This window comes from Gymnoscopelus microlampas (genome assembly GCF_963454915.1).
Source record: "Gymnoscopelus microlampas genome assembly, chromosome: 12".
NCBI classification, from domain to species: domain Eukaryota; kingdom Metazoa; phylum Chordata; class Actinopteri; order Myctophiformes; family Myctophidae; genus Gymnoscopelus; species Gymnoscopelus microlampas.
Window position 1 is genome coordinate 2,394,923 of NC_139949.1, and position 12,751 is coordinate 2,407,673.

The 12,751-nt window shown below is 42.3% G+C and overlaps 2 protein-coding genes across 2 annotated transcripts in view; both read right to left on the reverse strand.

The window, feature by feature from the left end:
• Positions 1 to 3,055, reverse strand: part of LOC311056701 (zinc-binding protein A33-like) — a gene marked incomplete at its 3' end in the record, with an annotated part of 15,175 nt that extends 12,120 nt beyond the window's left edge. Inside the window, exon 1 of the mRNA XM_084073508.1 lies at positions 2,749 to 3,055. Within this exon, the coding sequence (XP_083929634.1) occupies positions 2,749 to 2,809 (61 nt within the window). The 5' untranslated portion in view covers positions 2,810 to 3,055. The remainder of the gene's footprint in view (positions 1 to 2,748) is intronic.
• A 2,517-nt stretch (positions 3,056 to 5,572) lies between these two features.
• On the reverse strand, positions 5,573 to 11,566 carry LOC311057687 (E3 ubiquitin-protein ligase TRIM35-like). Its single transcript, XM_084074716.1, has 2 exons — positions 11,441 to 11,566; positions 5,573 to 6,562 (listed from the first exon to the last, which is right to left on the reverse strand). Exons 1-2 carry the CDS (start codon positions 11,478 to 11,480, stop codon positions 5,865 to 5,867), a joined length of 738 nt encoding a protein of 245 aa, XP_083930842.1. The 5' UTR covers positions 11,481 to 11,566; the 3' UTR covers positions 5,573 to 5,864.
• Positions 11,567 to 12,751: the final 1,185 nt, after the last annotated feature.

Below are 12,751 nucleotides of genomic sequence, written 5' to 3' on the forward strand. Positions count from 1 at the left end.
CAGCAATATTTTTGGGAGAATTGTTCAAATGGTGATACAAGCGAGACATTTGGTACAAATCATCTTCGGAGATCCCACTTCGATTTAGGACACCGGGCCAGTCATAAATCAAAGATGGCAGCCATTTTTTTCAAGATGGCTGCCAAAATGTGACTGTTTTTGCATTTCTGCATAATTCTGACTATAATTATTTGAGGTAAATTACCAAATCACCAAAAAGCACTCCCATAGTATGTTTTGAACATTTTCAAATAGGAGTTACCATTTACGGTGAAGGTGCCAACTCAGCATATCGAGTAGCATGGCTTGAGTCCTGTGGTAGGTACTGGGAGCTGATGTTAGGTGTGAAGATGAAGAAAGAACAATGCTCTGTGGAGCTCAGGGAGGAGATAAGAAAGGCAGCCAGAGAGATGAAGAAAGTAGGGAGGAGTACAAAGAGATAAGGGGTAAGGCGGAGAGAACAGTGGTGAGGGTTAAGGAAAAGAGTATGAGAAGTTGTATGAAAGGTTGGACATCAAGGAGGGAGAAAAGGACCTGCACCGATTGTTTAGACAGGTACTGAGATGGGAAGGATGAGCAAGAGGTTAAGGTGATGAAGGATGGCTGGAAATGTTCTATTAACCAGACGGTGTGTTGAGAAAATGGAAGGAGTACTTTGAGGGAACGGATGGAGGACAGTGTCGGTGTTATTCTATGCATAGTGGCTCAAAGGAATAGACTATGTGACAACCAGGAATAGTTTGGTGACCACTGGAGAGACGGTTGACAGCCGGAATGTAGACAGCATCCGGGAGCAATATGGGTTAGCGCCCTAGCCTGTGTCTTCCGTGAGGAGGAAGCCCAACAAATCCATGGTGAGGCCTTTAAGGAGGGCTATTCAAGCAAGCTGCAAGTGGAGCCTGTAGTACCACCACGGCCCAAGAAACCATCACGCCATAATTAAATGTTTAGAACAGGGGAGTCTGGTGCAACGCTCAGGTCCTGGACCTGGTGAGACGAAGGAGGAGCCCGGCCAGGAGGCCATCCACAGAGCCTAGTCCCTCCACATGCCATATCCTCCGCTCTCCCCCAGTCCTGGCAGAGTAGCCCCGGATAAGCGGCCTGAGAGGCCCTGTCTTGCCCTAAGAGGACTGACCGTGGGTAGCTACTGGGATGTAAGTCGGGCGCTTGACAAACCCCAGCCCGGGTCACCTCGGCGAGGGTGTATGTTGCGTACCCACCACCCATGTTGAGACCCGAAACACCGATCAACCCCAGGCTACAACACTGATATGTCCCAGGTGCATCCATGTGATGTTTTTCTGTATGCAGGAGTTATTTGTAACAGAAGGATACCAGTGAGAGGGAAGATGTATAGGACGGTAGGGGGACCAGCCATGAGGCTGTACGGCTTGGAAACGGTGGCACTGACGAAAGGCCAAATGCCAAAGCGGTGGTTTAAGGATGCGGTGAGAGACGACATGCGGGTGGCTGGAGTCACAGAGGAAGACACAGAACTAGATGGGAAAACATTTATACATGTTCAGAAGTCATGAGATTTTGTCGTTGAGTTTGACTGTGAGCACAGTTGTATGGCGTGTTTTTGAAATGTTTTAATTTAGATGGTTAGAAATGGTAACTCCTGTTTTAAAATGTTCAAAAACATACTATGGGAGTGCTATTTGGTGATTGACCTCAAATAATTAAAAGATATGCAGAAATGCAAAAACAGTGTTTGCGGCCATCTTGAAAAAAAATGGCTGCCATCTTTGATTTAGGAGTGGCCCGGTTTTCTAAATCGAAGCGTGATCTCCAAAGATGATTTGTACCAAATGTCCAACTTGTATCACTATTTGAACAATTCTCCCAAAATATTGCTGCTAACTAGGCCACTCCCATTGCAACGCCCCCTTTTAGGTAATTAGCATGAACACACCCACACACCTTCATACTCACATACATCACGCAACATGTTAGCTTACTAGGACAAAAATTAGGAGGATTTGATCAACCGCTGGTGGCCATTTTGAAAAATGGCTGCCACGCCCACCAGGGTGAGAATTTGTGATGTCCCAATATCCAGTTTTGTTCAACATACCGGTATATCTATCAACAGAGCCGCCAAATGTGGTGCTTTCATCATAAAATGAACGATTGTTTTGGTGCCCCATAGGCCACTCCCACTGCCACACCCCCTTTTTGGAAGATGGTATGAACAGTTACTCAGCTGTTCATGACCAACCTTTCCACAACATTTTGTGAAAATCTGTACATCTATATCAAAGTTATGCAATTTCTTTGATCGGCCACTCCCATTGCCACACCCCCTTTTAACCAATTGACACGAACACGCACACACAGCTTCACAAACATATACTTGACCTTCATGCAACATTTCAGCTTCCTAAGGCAAAATCTGTAGCTGCTAGAGGGTGATTTAGGAAGGTTTGGTGGCCATTTTGAAAAATGCCTGCCACGCCCACAAGGGTGAGAATTTCTGATGACCCAATATCCAGTTTTGTTTCCAATATATCAATCAACACTTCTGCCAAATTTGGCGCTTTAATCACAAAATTGAACGATTTTCGTGCTACGCCGCCAAGCTATCACTGCTTCATCTCTTTCTCAGCTAATGGGTCCTTGACCTGAAAACATTGAAGAACCCTGGTATATATTATATAAAATCTCTGTCTTTATTCTTTGTAATTATAATCAAACAAATCAAACATCACTGCCTACACAAAGTCCTCTAGTAAGATGAAAACATACCCAGATCCTTGGTAATATTGTTGCAGTCGATCTCTTTCATAATCTTCAGTGTTACTTCCATGGCTCCGTCCTCAGTGAAAGTTTCAACTAATTGATCGGTAATCTATATTCTACTCTTATCCTCGATGTCACATTTATAAATGCGTGGTCCTTCTCTGAGATCAAGCAAAACGCTGCAGAATTCCTCCATCTCAGACGTGCCCAGATCCTTAAGAGCGTCTAAGATGAGCTTTTTAGGAGTTTTAGCAGCCATGTCCAAAGACAACTTCTGGTGAAGTTAGCCGCTAAAATATAGAAGAAATGTAAAACAGACTGTGTTCTCTATCGATACGGAAATGCATCAGACAGCTTGAAGGCAGCGTTATACTTTATGATGCCTTTTTACGGTGTCATAGCAGCATGTGTGAAGGCGGTGTTAACATCAGTATCTATGTTGTACAGGATGATCGTATCAAAACCACAGAGACAAACAGGAAGCCACTGTGGTCTAGTGACATAGCTTTTTGAGCAACAAATATCATCGCTGTCATGTTACTTTACAAAAAACATACCCAATGGATCCAATGTAATTATTATTTAGACACAAGCTCATGTTAATACAGTACTTTTCTTTGGTTCAATATTCATACCCCCCCCACCCACACACACACGCACGCACGCACGCACGCACGCACGCGCACACACACACACACACGGTGTTCACTCTCCATTCCGACATCTCACCACTCCGACTAGTGGCTTCCGCGTGCGGTTAGGGTTAGGGTTAGGGTTAGGTATAGGGTTCGTCAACGTCGGAAAGGCGACATGTCGAAAGGAGAAATGCACCCCACACACACACACACACACACACACACACACACACACACACGGCAACACAGTTTCGACACTCGGTTGCTGACTGAACTTCCCCTGCGGCATAAAACAAAGGTTTATGCATCAGGTTGCAGTACAAATAGGCCGTGTTAGTCTATTTGATTAAAAAAAAAAAACTAAATGAATCATTGGTTTAAGTCAAGTCAAGATTCAAACAATAATGCATGCATGATTCGTGGAACTTTTGAAATAGTGATGACGGCACTTAACCCAGTAAAACCGGGAAAGCACTGGTGTCATTCTAGATTTTATATATATAAATATATATATATATATACACACAGCCCATTGGTTGGCTATAGCAGATATACAAGCTCATAACGCATCTCTTCATCTTTTCCTCACCTCATCTTTTTTTTTTTGGGGGGGGGGGGGTTTGTTACATGACAATCACATCAGAGTATGAACAACACCTATAAAATGTAAAACAAGAAAAGAAAATGACAGATCATTTAGTAATTGCTCCGGATGAGTTCAAATAAAAAATAAACATAAAAAACAGCAACAACAAACAGTTATACAAAGGTACCAACAAAAAAAACATTTTTATTTTTTAGTAAAAACGCTCCAGTTCTTTTGTTAACTATTATGTAGGAGGGGTCAGCGTGCACTTATTGAAGTGGTCGATGAAGGGTTGCCAGGTCTTGTAAAAATGTGTCTTCACTCCCTCTGAATCTTTTCCAATTGCAAATAGTGCATTACATCTTTCATACATGTAGCTTGTAGATCAGTGTGTGTGTGTGTGTGTGTGTGTGTGTGTGTGTGTGTGTGTGTGCGTGCGTGCGTGCGTGCGTGCGTGCGTGCGTGCGTGCGTGCGTGCGTGCGTGCGTGCGTACAGTAATGTTAAAATCCTATAAATATCCTATTTTCAGTAATACTTCACTACATCTCATAGGTAAAATTTTACTTTTTACTCGGTTACAAATATTTAAAAACTTTAGTTACAATTGACTTTGTATATTTAGATTATTATTGCAAAACATACATTTAGCAATTAAGCCCTATTTAATAATTTGTCTATTTGAAAAAATAACAGATCTACAAGCTGTCAACACACAAGGACACCGTTGTCATTTGTTCATCAAACTTTGTCATGTCTGTTTTTTCAGCTGTTGTAATCCCAATGCATGTTCCCTTTTCTGCCATATATATATATATATATATATATATATATATATATATATATATATATATATATATATATATATATATAACCTATGCAGCCATGTACTGTATACAAACACATTTTACAGCTAAACAGTCCACTGTGTACGAAACTAAATCCATTTAAAATCAATGAAATACTTTCATTACATTTTGTGTCAATGTATTACTGTCTTTATTAAGTAGTCGTGTAATAAACAGGATAATGAATGATGAGGTCATCGTTTAGAAATAAAGCTCTTCAGGGTGATAATCTGTCTCACCTCCCTTTTTCTCTCTCCTCACTGCCTGTCTGTCTGTCTGTCTGTCTGTCTGTCTGTCTGTCTGTCCTCCCTCCCTCCCTCCCTGTCCGTCCGTCCGTCCGTCCGTCCGTCCGTCTCCTCTCTGTCAGTCTCTCTACTCCCTGTCTGTCTCTCCTTCCTGTCCACTGTCTCACACGCATGCACACTCACATGCACACCCACACACACACACACACACACACACACACACACACACACACACACACACACCTACCTTACTGCTATAACTGTAACATCACAGAGACAGATGTCTCTACTTGACAGACTTTGATATCGATGGTAGATGGTCCATTAAGGAAATAAGGGAAGAGTTTCTCAGTGAAAGTGTGTTTATGACTATGAGTGTAGATGTGAGTCATGTTTTCAGGGTCGTAGAAGGACACCTTCCCTCGGTCAAAGTCCAGAAGGACTCTGATCCTTTGAGGTTTCCTCTGGAATGAGATGGTTTCATTCCCATTAAAGTACTTCCCATCCATCAGACTTAAACACCATACTCCATGTTCTGGTTTGTTGGTTATCTTTCCCTTCCTGTCAACAGACTGTTTGACAACACCTATACTGCCCTGCCAAGGCAGAGTGCAGTAACTACGAAAACAAAAATCACTGAAAAATGGGTTTAAAAGTGATTCAACTGGTCAGCCAAATGAGATATCGGCATATAAGTGATATTACACTAATTGTACATCTGTTCTTAAGGTAATTGTTTATCCCCCAACATCACAAAGGCTATTTTGACCTTTGGGATACCCAAATAAGTCGGTGTGTCCAAAAACGTAGTTACTGCTCTTTGGCTTGGCAGGGCAGTATAGACCAGCAGGGATTGTCTCCCACTTCCACCTCCCAGCTGTGTTTTCCTGAACTGAAACCCTCTGAACCCAGAACACTGGGATACACAGTGAACCTTTCTGGGTTGTCAGGAAGCTGCTGCTTTGTGTCTGCTGTACGTCTCACACTGGTCAGGTCTTCAGACAGACAGAGTCTGCCGGATGCTGTGTTTGGGTCCAGAATGACAGGAGTGAACTTGACCTTCTCCTTCATCTTCTCCCAGACTCTGTAGGTCAGGTTTCCCAGGTATTTGGACACGTCTATCATAACTCCTGACACCAGCTGTGGTTCTGACACTGGACACTGGACTCTGTGACGAATGGATTTCTGCAGCTCTTGTTCTACAGCAGAGATGTTGTCGGTGAGAGACAAAATCTTCCTCCTAATGTTCTCCATCTCTCTGTTGACAGTCTGTGCCTTCTTCTTCTCTTCCTCCCTCAGAGCTTCCAGTCTGGTCTTCTCTTCCTCTCTCAGGAACTGGTGGAGCTTTTCAAGCTCTGCTTTGATCTGTTTCTCTGTGGTCTCCACCTTCTTCTTGTTGTGTTCAATCACTGTGTTGTATGTCTGTTGAAACTCTTTGTATTTGTTCCTGGTGTCATGGAGAGACTTGAGGTCAGACTCCAGTTGGTTCTTCAGGTTGACTGCTTGTTCTGTTGGAAGGAAGATAAAATCATATAATTTTAAAGAACAGCATAAATATGAATAATGCCTGGAATGAATTACAGTTCAAAACTGAAGAAAAGAAGAAAAACAACAACATGTGAATATAGCAGATATACAAGCGCCCAACACATTGCAATGGAGCACATTGTTATATTGTACATTATACAACAGGTAGTTCCCACCAAGCAATCTGATTGGTTGAAATAGCTTTCTAGCCGTGCTTCAAACCAGCATCATAGCACGGGCCGAATCACATTAATAAATCACTCCGCAGTGCAGTCCAGTCCGCACCTGATTAGACCATTATATGGCACAGCTGTGCTGTGAAGTCACTCTGTCCCACGGTAGGAAAACAAACAGACAGTAGCCTGACCCACCGCCGCCACCGGAGAACAAACAGCTATGCAAAATGGACTATGTTGTTAATTTGGTGGATTTACGGTTGATCAATGGTTAGAAGGTTATAAATATCCTCCTGTGTAAAGTAAAATGACTCCCATTTCGTTAACAGTCCAGTAGGCTATATGCTCCGTCGTACGACCGTGTCACGCGGCCAAAATAGCCGATCTACAAGTTCACAATGCGTCGCATCGCGATGCGTTGTCAGCTTGTAGATCAGTTATTTTGGCCGCGTGACACGGTATTACGACGGAGCATATAGCCTACTGGAATTCATTCCACTGCGCAAGCATTGATAGCTCAGCTGTGTTGATGAGACAGTGCCTCAAACTCAAAGCACTGCTACAGGGACTATTTAATGTCTCTCAGTCAAAAACTCTTCTCTTTACAGGGAAACGGACAATAGCGAAACATTTTTATTATTAATTGCCCCACAATATGAATACATTTGGATGTGTTTTGTTGGTAACTGTTGTATAATCGCAATATTACACTCGAGGGTGTGCTTTACCTTACATTATTGGCACTTCAGTGATGCTGGCGGAACTCGGCTGGCGCCTCGTTCCTGACCGCATCACTGTCGTGCCAATAATGACGGTAAAGCACACCCTCTCGTGTAATATTGCTTAATTGGAGCACATTGTTATATTGTACATTGGCTATTGTATAATGACTTATAAAGTCAAGTATCATAATCCTTTATAATTGCTGGTCACTCACAAACGTAAAGCCTCACTATGTAACTGCTTTTAACTGCTTTTAACAATCTGTATGGTACAGTATATTAATACAATATAACTTATACAATATGTATGATAGATTATGTCAATACAATATAACTTATACAATCTGTATGGTAGAGTATCCTATATTACAATTGAGAAAAGTCAGCACTTCCTGTCCCCCGCTGAAGCCACCCCCCTGAAGCTATTTCATTGTTTCAGTATCAACACAACAACAACATATCACATGTCACTACAACACTAGCCACAACGTGCGCACTACATTTACGCATTGTTTCGTCCACTTGCCATTGCTCTCTATACATTTGCCTCTTTGTAGCATAATTATTATCGTCCAACAATATTTTGCCACAGTAGCGACCACACCGGAAGGGGAAACCCTTTAGCACAAGTTAAGTTTGGGTTTTGTTTATGCCTCCGGGTGTTGCCACATAAATGATAAATGATTTGGTGTTGCCAAATCATGTGTGAGAAACAAGCACCAGTGTTGCAATGAACATCTACACGCTCTACTGTCTCTTATAACTTATACAATTGGGGTGGTTGTACTTTGTCTCCCTGCATTTCTATTGAGACATTTAGATCATATCAAAGGTCATGTCTCACCTAGACACAGCTACAGTCTCACCCCCCCCCCCCCCCCCCCCCAACCCAAGACGTAAAAGGGCTCCGCCAAAAAAACTGGCCGTCTAATGACTTGAGCCACGAGAGACACCAGCCTTAAGGCGAGCGAGTCGCCATGCCGAAGCGTTGCAAAGTCTGCTTGAGCCGACTCAGAGCCGTTCGAGTTAAAGGGCAAGACCACTTGAGCAAGACCACTTGAGGTTTGGGTTGTGTATTTACCATGATGCCATGATGCAACTCCAAATGTAGGCGAGAAATAAAAATATATTGATTAGAAATTGATCATTCAAAATATGCTCCTCATTGACTCTCAAAGTCACTCTTTTATAGGGTTGCCAACATCCAGAACTGGAGAAACGGGACACATGCACGCGCGCATGGGTCCCCCGTGTGCGCGCGCTGCGCGATTTTTTTTCGGGTTTCCCGCGGATAAAGTTACTTTTTTTTGTTACTTTATTTCGGTTTTAGGGTTAGGGTTAGGGTTGGGAACAGGCTGACATGCCACACAAACAATGATGCCGTTCCCACCGGAGAAAATCTCACACACACACACACACAAGCACTCGTGCGAGCACTGTGCCTGCCCTGTCAACTGAGCGGTCCTAGCGCCCATCTCATAAAGCATACAAACACGCATCCAGACACTGCAGTGTGCGCAAACAGAAATATATTTTTTATTTTTCCCTTTACACCGGAGTCCGGGACAAACAAAGTCCCGTACGGGACACGCCCCTTTTGGCTCAAATACGGGGCGTCCCGGCTAATACGGGACTGTTGGCAACCCTACTCTTTTAGCATGTAAACACACACAAACAAAGCTGATTCAGACATTATAGAACATCACCAAACCCAGTACTTTTTTTTACATTTTTTTAATACATCACCCGCCAAGGTATTAAACCTTGTTTGTTATCCCCTTGCCAGCGTAATTACCTTCATCCGATGATATTTGAAACGCCGTGGAGGCAACATTGTGTTCCAAAAAAACAACAAAGGCGGAGGGAAGGGTTAGGCGGAGGGATCTGTGTATTCAGACGAACCACAACATTCCAACCGCGCTCTGTCATTTTGGGGCTGGGGCCCACTGAAAACAGTGGTTTTCAATGCAAAAAACAGTGGTTTTCAATGCAAAAAACAGTGGTTTTCAATGCAAAAAACAGTGGTTTTCAATGCAAAAAACAGCAACTGAGTTACAGCTGTTTTTCTGAAAATCCCATCGCCAGGGCGGGTGGAAGGGACGTTTTTTGGAATGATGTCACATCCACATACTTCTTCTCTGATGCGTGTATGGCAGGAATGGACCCTTCGCTAAGCCCACCCACTCCACTCTGTGACTGGTGGTGCGAAGTTAGTCACACCCAGGCCTGGCAGCGCCTGGCAAACTCTGCTTCTCACCCATTGACTTGCATGTTAAATGATGGCTTTTCCCCTTAAAAATAATCGATAATTTCAGGAGCAAGAGCTTCAAAATATCTTCTAAATCTAGTCAACAAGGCCTGCAGTAGGCTATTTACTGGACAAATGTGCATGACATTATTTCAATAAACTAAAAACATGGGAAATGTTAGAGGGAGTAATAGCCATTGATACAGGACGGTCGACTGTTACGACCATCATGGATGAACTTCAACCTGATGTTTGCACTTTCTCCATTTATGACCCGTACATCTACATAAATGTTCATATTTCAAATATAAAGTGCTTATCCCATGGCCAAGGATGTTACATTTATGTATGGGCTCTCAGAAGTACCCGTATCATCCGTATTGTTCAATAAAAAGCATTTTAATCTGATCGGTGGCCAAGTGTAGTTCCAGACTCTATATAGCATTCAGAGATTGTGGAATAGTTCAATCAGAAACACTCTCGTCTTAGTAGATAAAGAACCATTTATTGCCACAAATGGAATACAGTTAAGCTTGGCGTTAAAGCTCCACTCTTGGGAGAATATTCACTGAATTTTGTCGAAGCAGCCTGCTAAGCATATATTCAGAGAATGCTTAAGCAAATCCCCCATAGGGATACAATGACAACAATAAGCAATACATTAACATATTAGTTAGAATTAGCAGATACATGATAAACACAAGTATTTGAGCCTAGCAAGATTTTAAACAGCAGATATACATGATAACCACAAGTATTTGAGCCTAAGCCAGACTCTAAACAAAGCAGATATACATGATAATCACAAGTATTTGAGCCTATGGCAGACTCTAATCAAAAGGTGGAGGCTGGGGTGGAGGAGGAGCTAGCAAAATGCATTGGTTCAGCGACCAAGAAAGACGTAGAGAATATGAAGCCATATTTATAGGAACCTCTTTGCTCAAGCGTGAGCTGTGATTGGATAATGAGTGTGTGATGTAATGACCAGCTGGGCTGTGAATGGGGAATAGAAAGCTGATGTTCACATCAGCTGACTGACTGCTGGTTACAGCTTTGGCGTGCACGACTTCCGTGTCCTGCATGAACTAACGCTATGCTTCATTTGTCTGGCTACGCAAGACTACCAGTATCCTATCTGCACGCAACAATGCCTCAGCCACCGTCAAAGAAGAGAGAGATACTCATTCAAAGCTAACGTTTCAGCTCTATAATTCATGGCATTCCGAAACTAAGCTTAAAAACATCTCCTATACAAACAAGTTTCCTAATTTAAGGTAAAATAAAATGCGCTCGGTGACAGTAAACCGTCCTGACAGTAAAAAAATCACCATGACACCGCTGTTTCTTGGGTATCAGTGGTTCTCAAACTTTTTAATGTCAAGGACGCCCAAATTGATATTATTTGGCCGTGGACCCCCATCTGTTTTGTGCCTGGCACCAACAGAAGAGAAGATGATGTAAAAATGAAATAATAAAATGTTCAATATTTTTCAGAAATGTTCAAAATAGCAGATGTACAAAGAGGTGGTAAATCTGCCATTTTTGAATATCAAGCATATAAATGGATAAAGTGGTTAATATGATTGCTATATTAACTACTTTGCCCCCCCCCCCCCCATCTATATGATATACAATCTCTATTCTTTGTAATTATAATCAAACAAATCAAACATCACTGCCTACACAAAGTCCTCTATTAAGATAAAAACATACCCAGATCCTTGGTAACATTGTTGCAGTCGATCTCTTTCATAATCTTCAGTGTAACTTCTATGGCTCTGTCCTCAGTGAAAGTTTCAACTAATTGATCAGTAATCTGTATTCTACTCTTATCCTCGATGTCACATTTATAAATGCGTGGTTCTTCTCTGAGATCAAGCAAAACGGCCCAGATCCTTAAGAGCGTCTGAGATGAGCTTTTTAGGAGTTTTAGCAGCCATGTCCAAAGACAACTTCTGGTGAAATAAGCTGCGATAAAATATTAGCAGAAATATCAAGCAGGTGTTGAATACAACGTTAAACAGACTGTGTTCTCTATCGATACGGAAATGCATCAGACAGCTTGTAGGCGGTGTCATTTATGATGTCTCTTTTAAGGTGTAAATAGATGACAGGAGGGAGCAGAGCACAGGGAACAGAAAGGTGAAGGTGTCTGACAGGTTGGACCGATACTGTACTGTACTGTACTGTACATACCAGACTACTGGCGTAGACAGAAATAAACCCTGTGAGTGAACATCACAACTACTGGGTGTGTACACAAATATTCCAAATATGCTCGTGCTGAGTGAATCATAGTGATCTTAAGATGAACCAATAAAAGGTCTTTATAAAGTGATTTTAGTTTTGCATTTCTGTTGAATTAAAAAAAAAGTCCTTAAAAGATTTTTTTTTTTTTCCACAAGCCACAAATGCATACGAATGTCTGTGGCTTTTTTCCAACAACTGCTACCATCTTACTGACACGATAACCTCTGACTTGCACTGACATCTTCTGGTGAAATCTGAATACTGCAGTCTTCACACTACATGCCAGTCAAGTCAAAGAGGAATCAATCAATCTGGGATTTATAATCAGTTATAATCAAACTAATTATGATTATGAAATAACAATACTCAATTGAAATAAAATGTATTGATTTTAAGGGTAAAATGTATTTAGCTTTAAACATGTCAATGCGAAAATAGTGTGTGTGTGTGTGTGTGTGTGTGTGTGTGTGTGTGTGTGTGTGTGTGTGTGCGTGCGTGCGTGCGTGCGTGCGTGCGTGCGTGCGTGCGTGCGTGCGTGATCTGAGCACATACATACACCTCTAAAGGCAGCTACACTCATCCACCTAAAGTTCAAACACCTTTGAGGTTCCCAGGGCTGGGTGGAGAGTAAAAACATCTGGGTGTGTTGAGGTGACCACCTCACCTCTTATCACCACTGCTCACTGACCTCACTTTGTATTTGTACACTCTCAGAGTTACACACCTGTAAGGGTCCATTTGGTTCCATTTGTACACTCTCAGAGTTACAGACCC

What these genes read in the sequence shown, in the direction of transcription:
- LOC311057687 (XM_084074716.1), bottom strand. Translation starts at nt 11,480, where the DNA reads ATGAAAGAGATCGACTGCAACAATGTTACCAAGGATCTGG. An exon ending in CAATGTTACCAAGGATCTGG is followed by an intron (nt 6,563 to 11,440) that starts GTATGTTTTTAT and finishes TCCTTCCAACAG; the next exon opens with AACAAGCAGTCAACCTGAAG.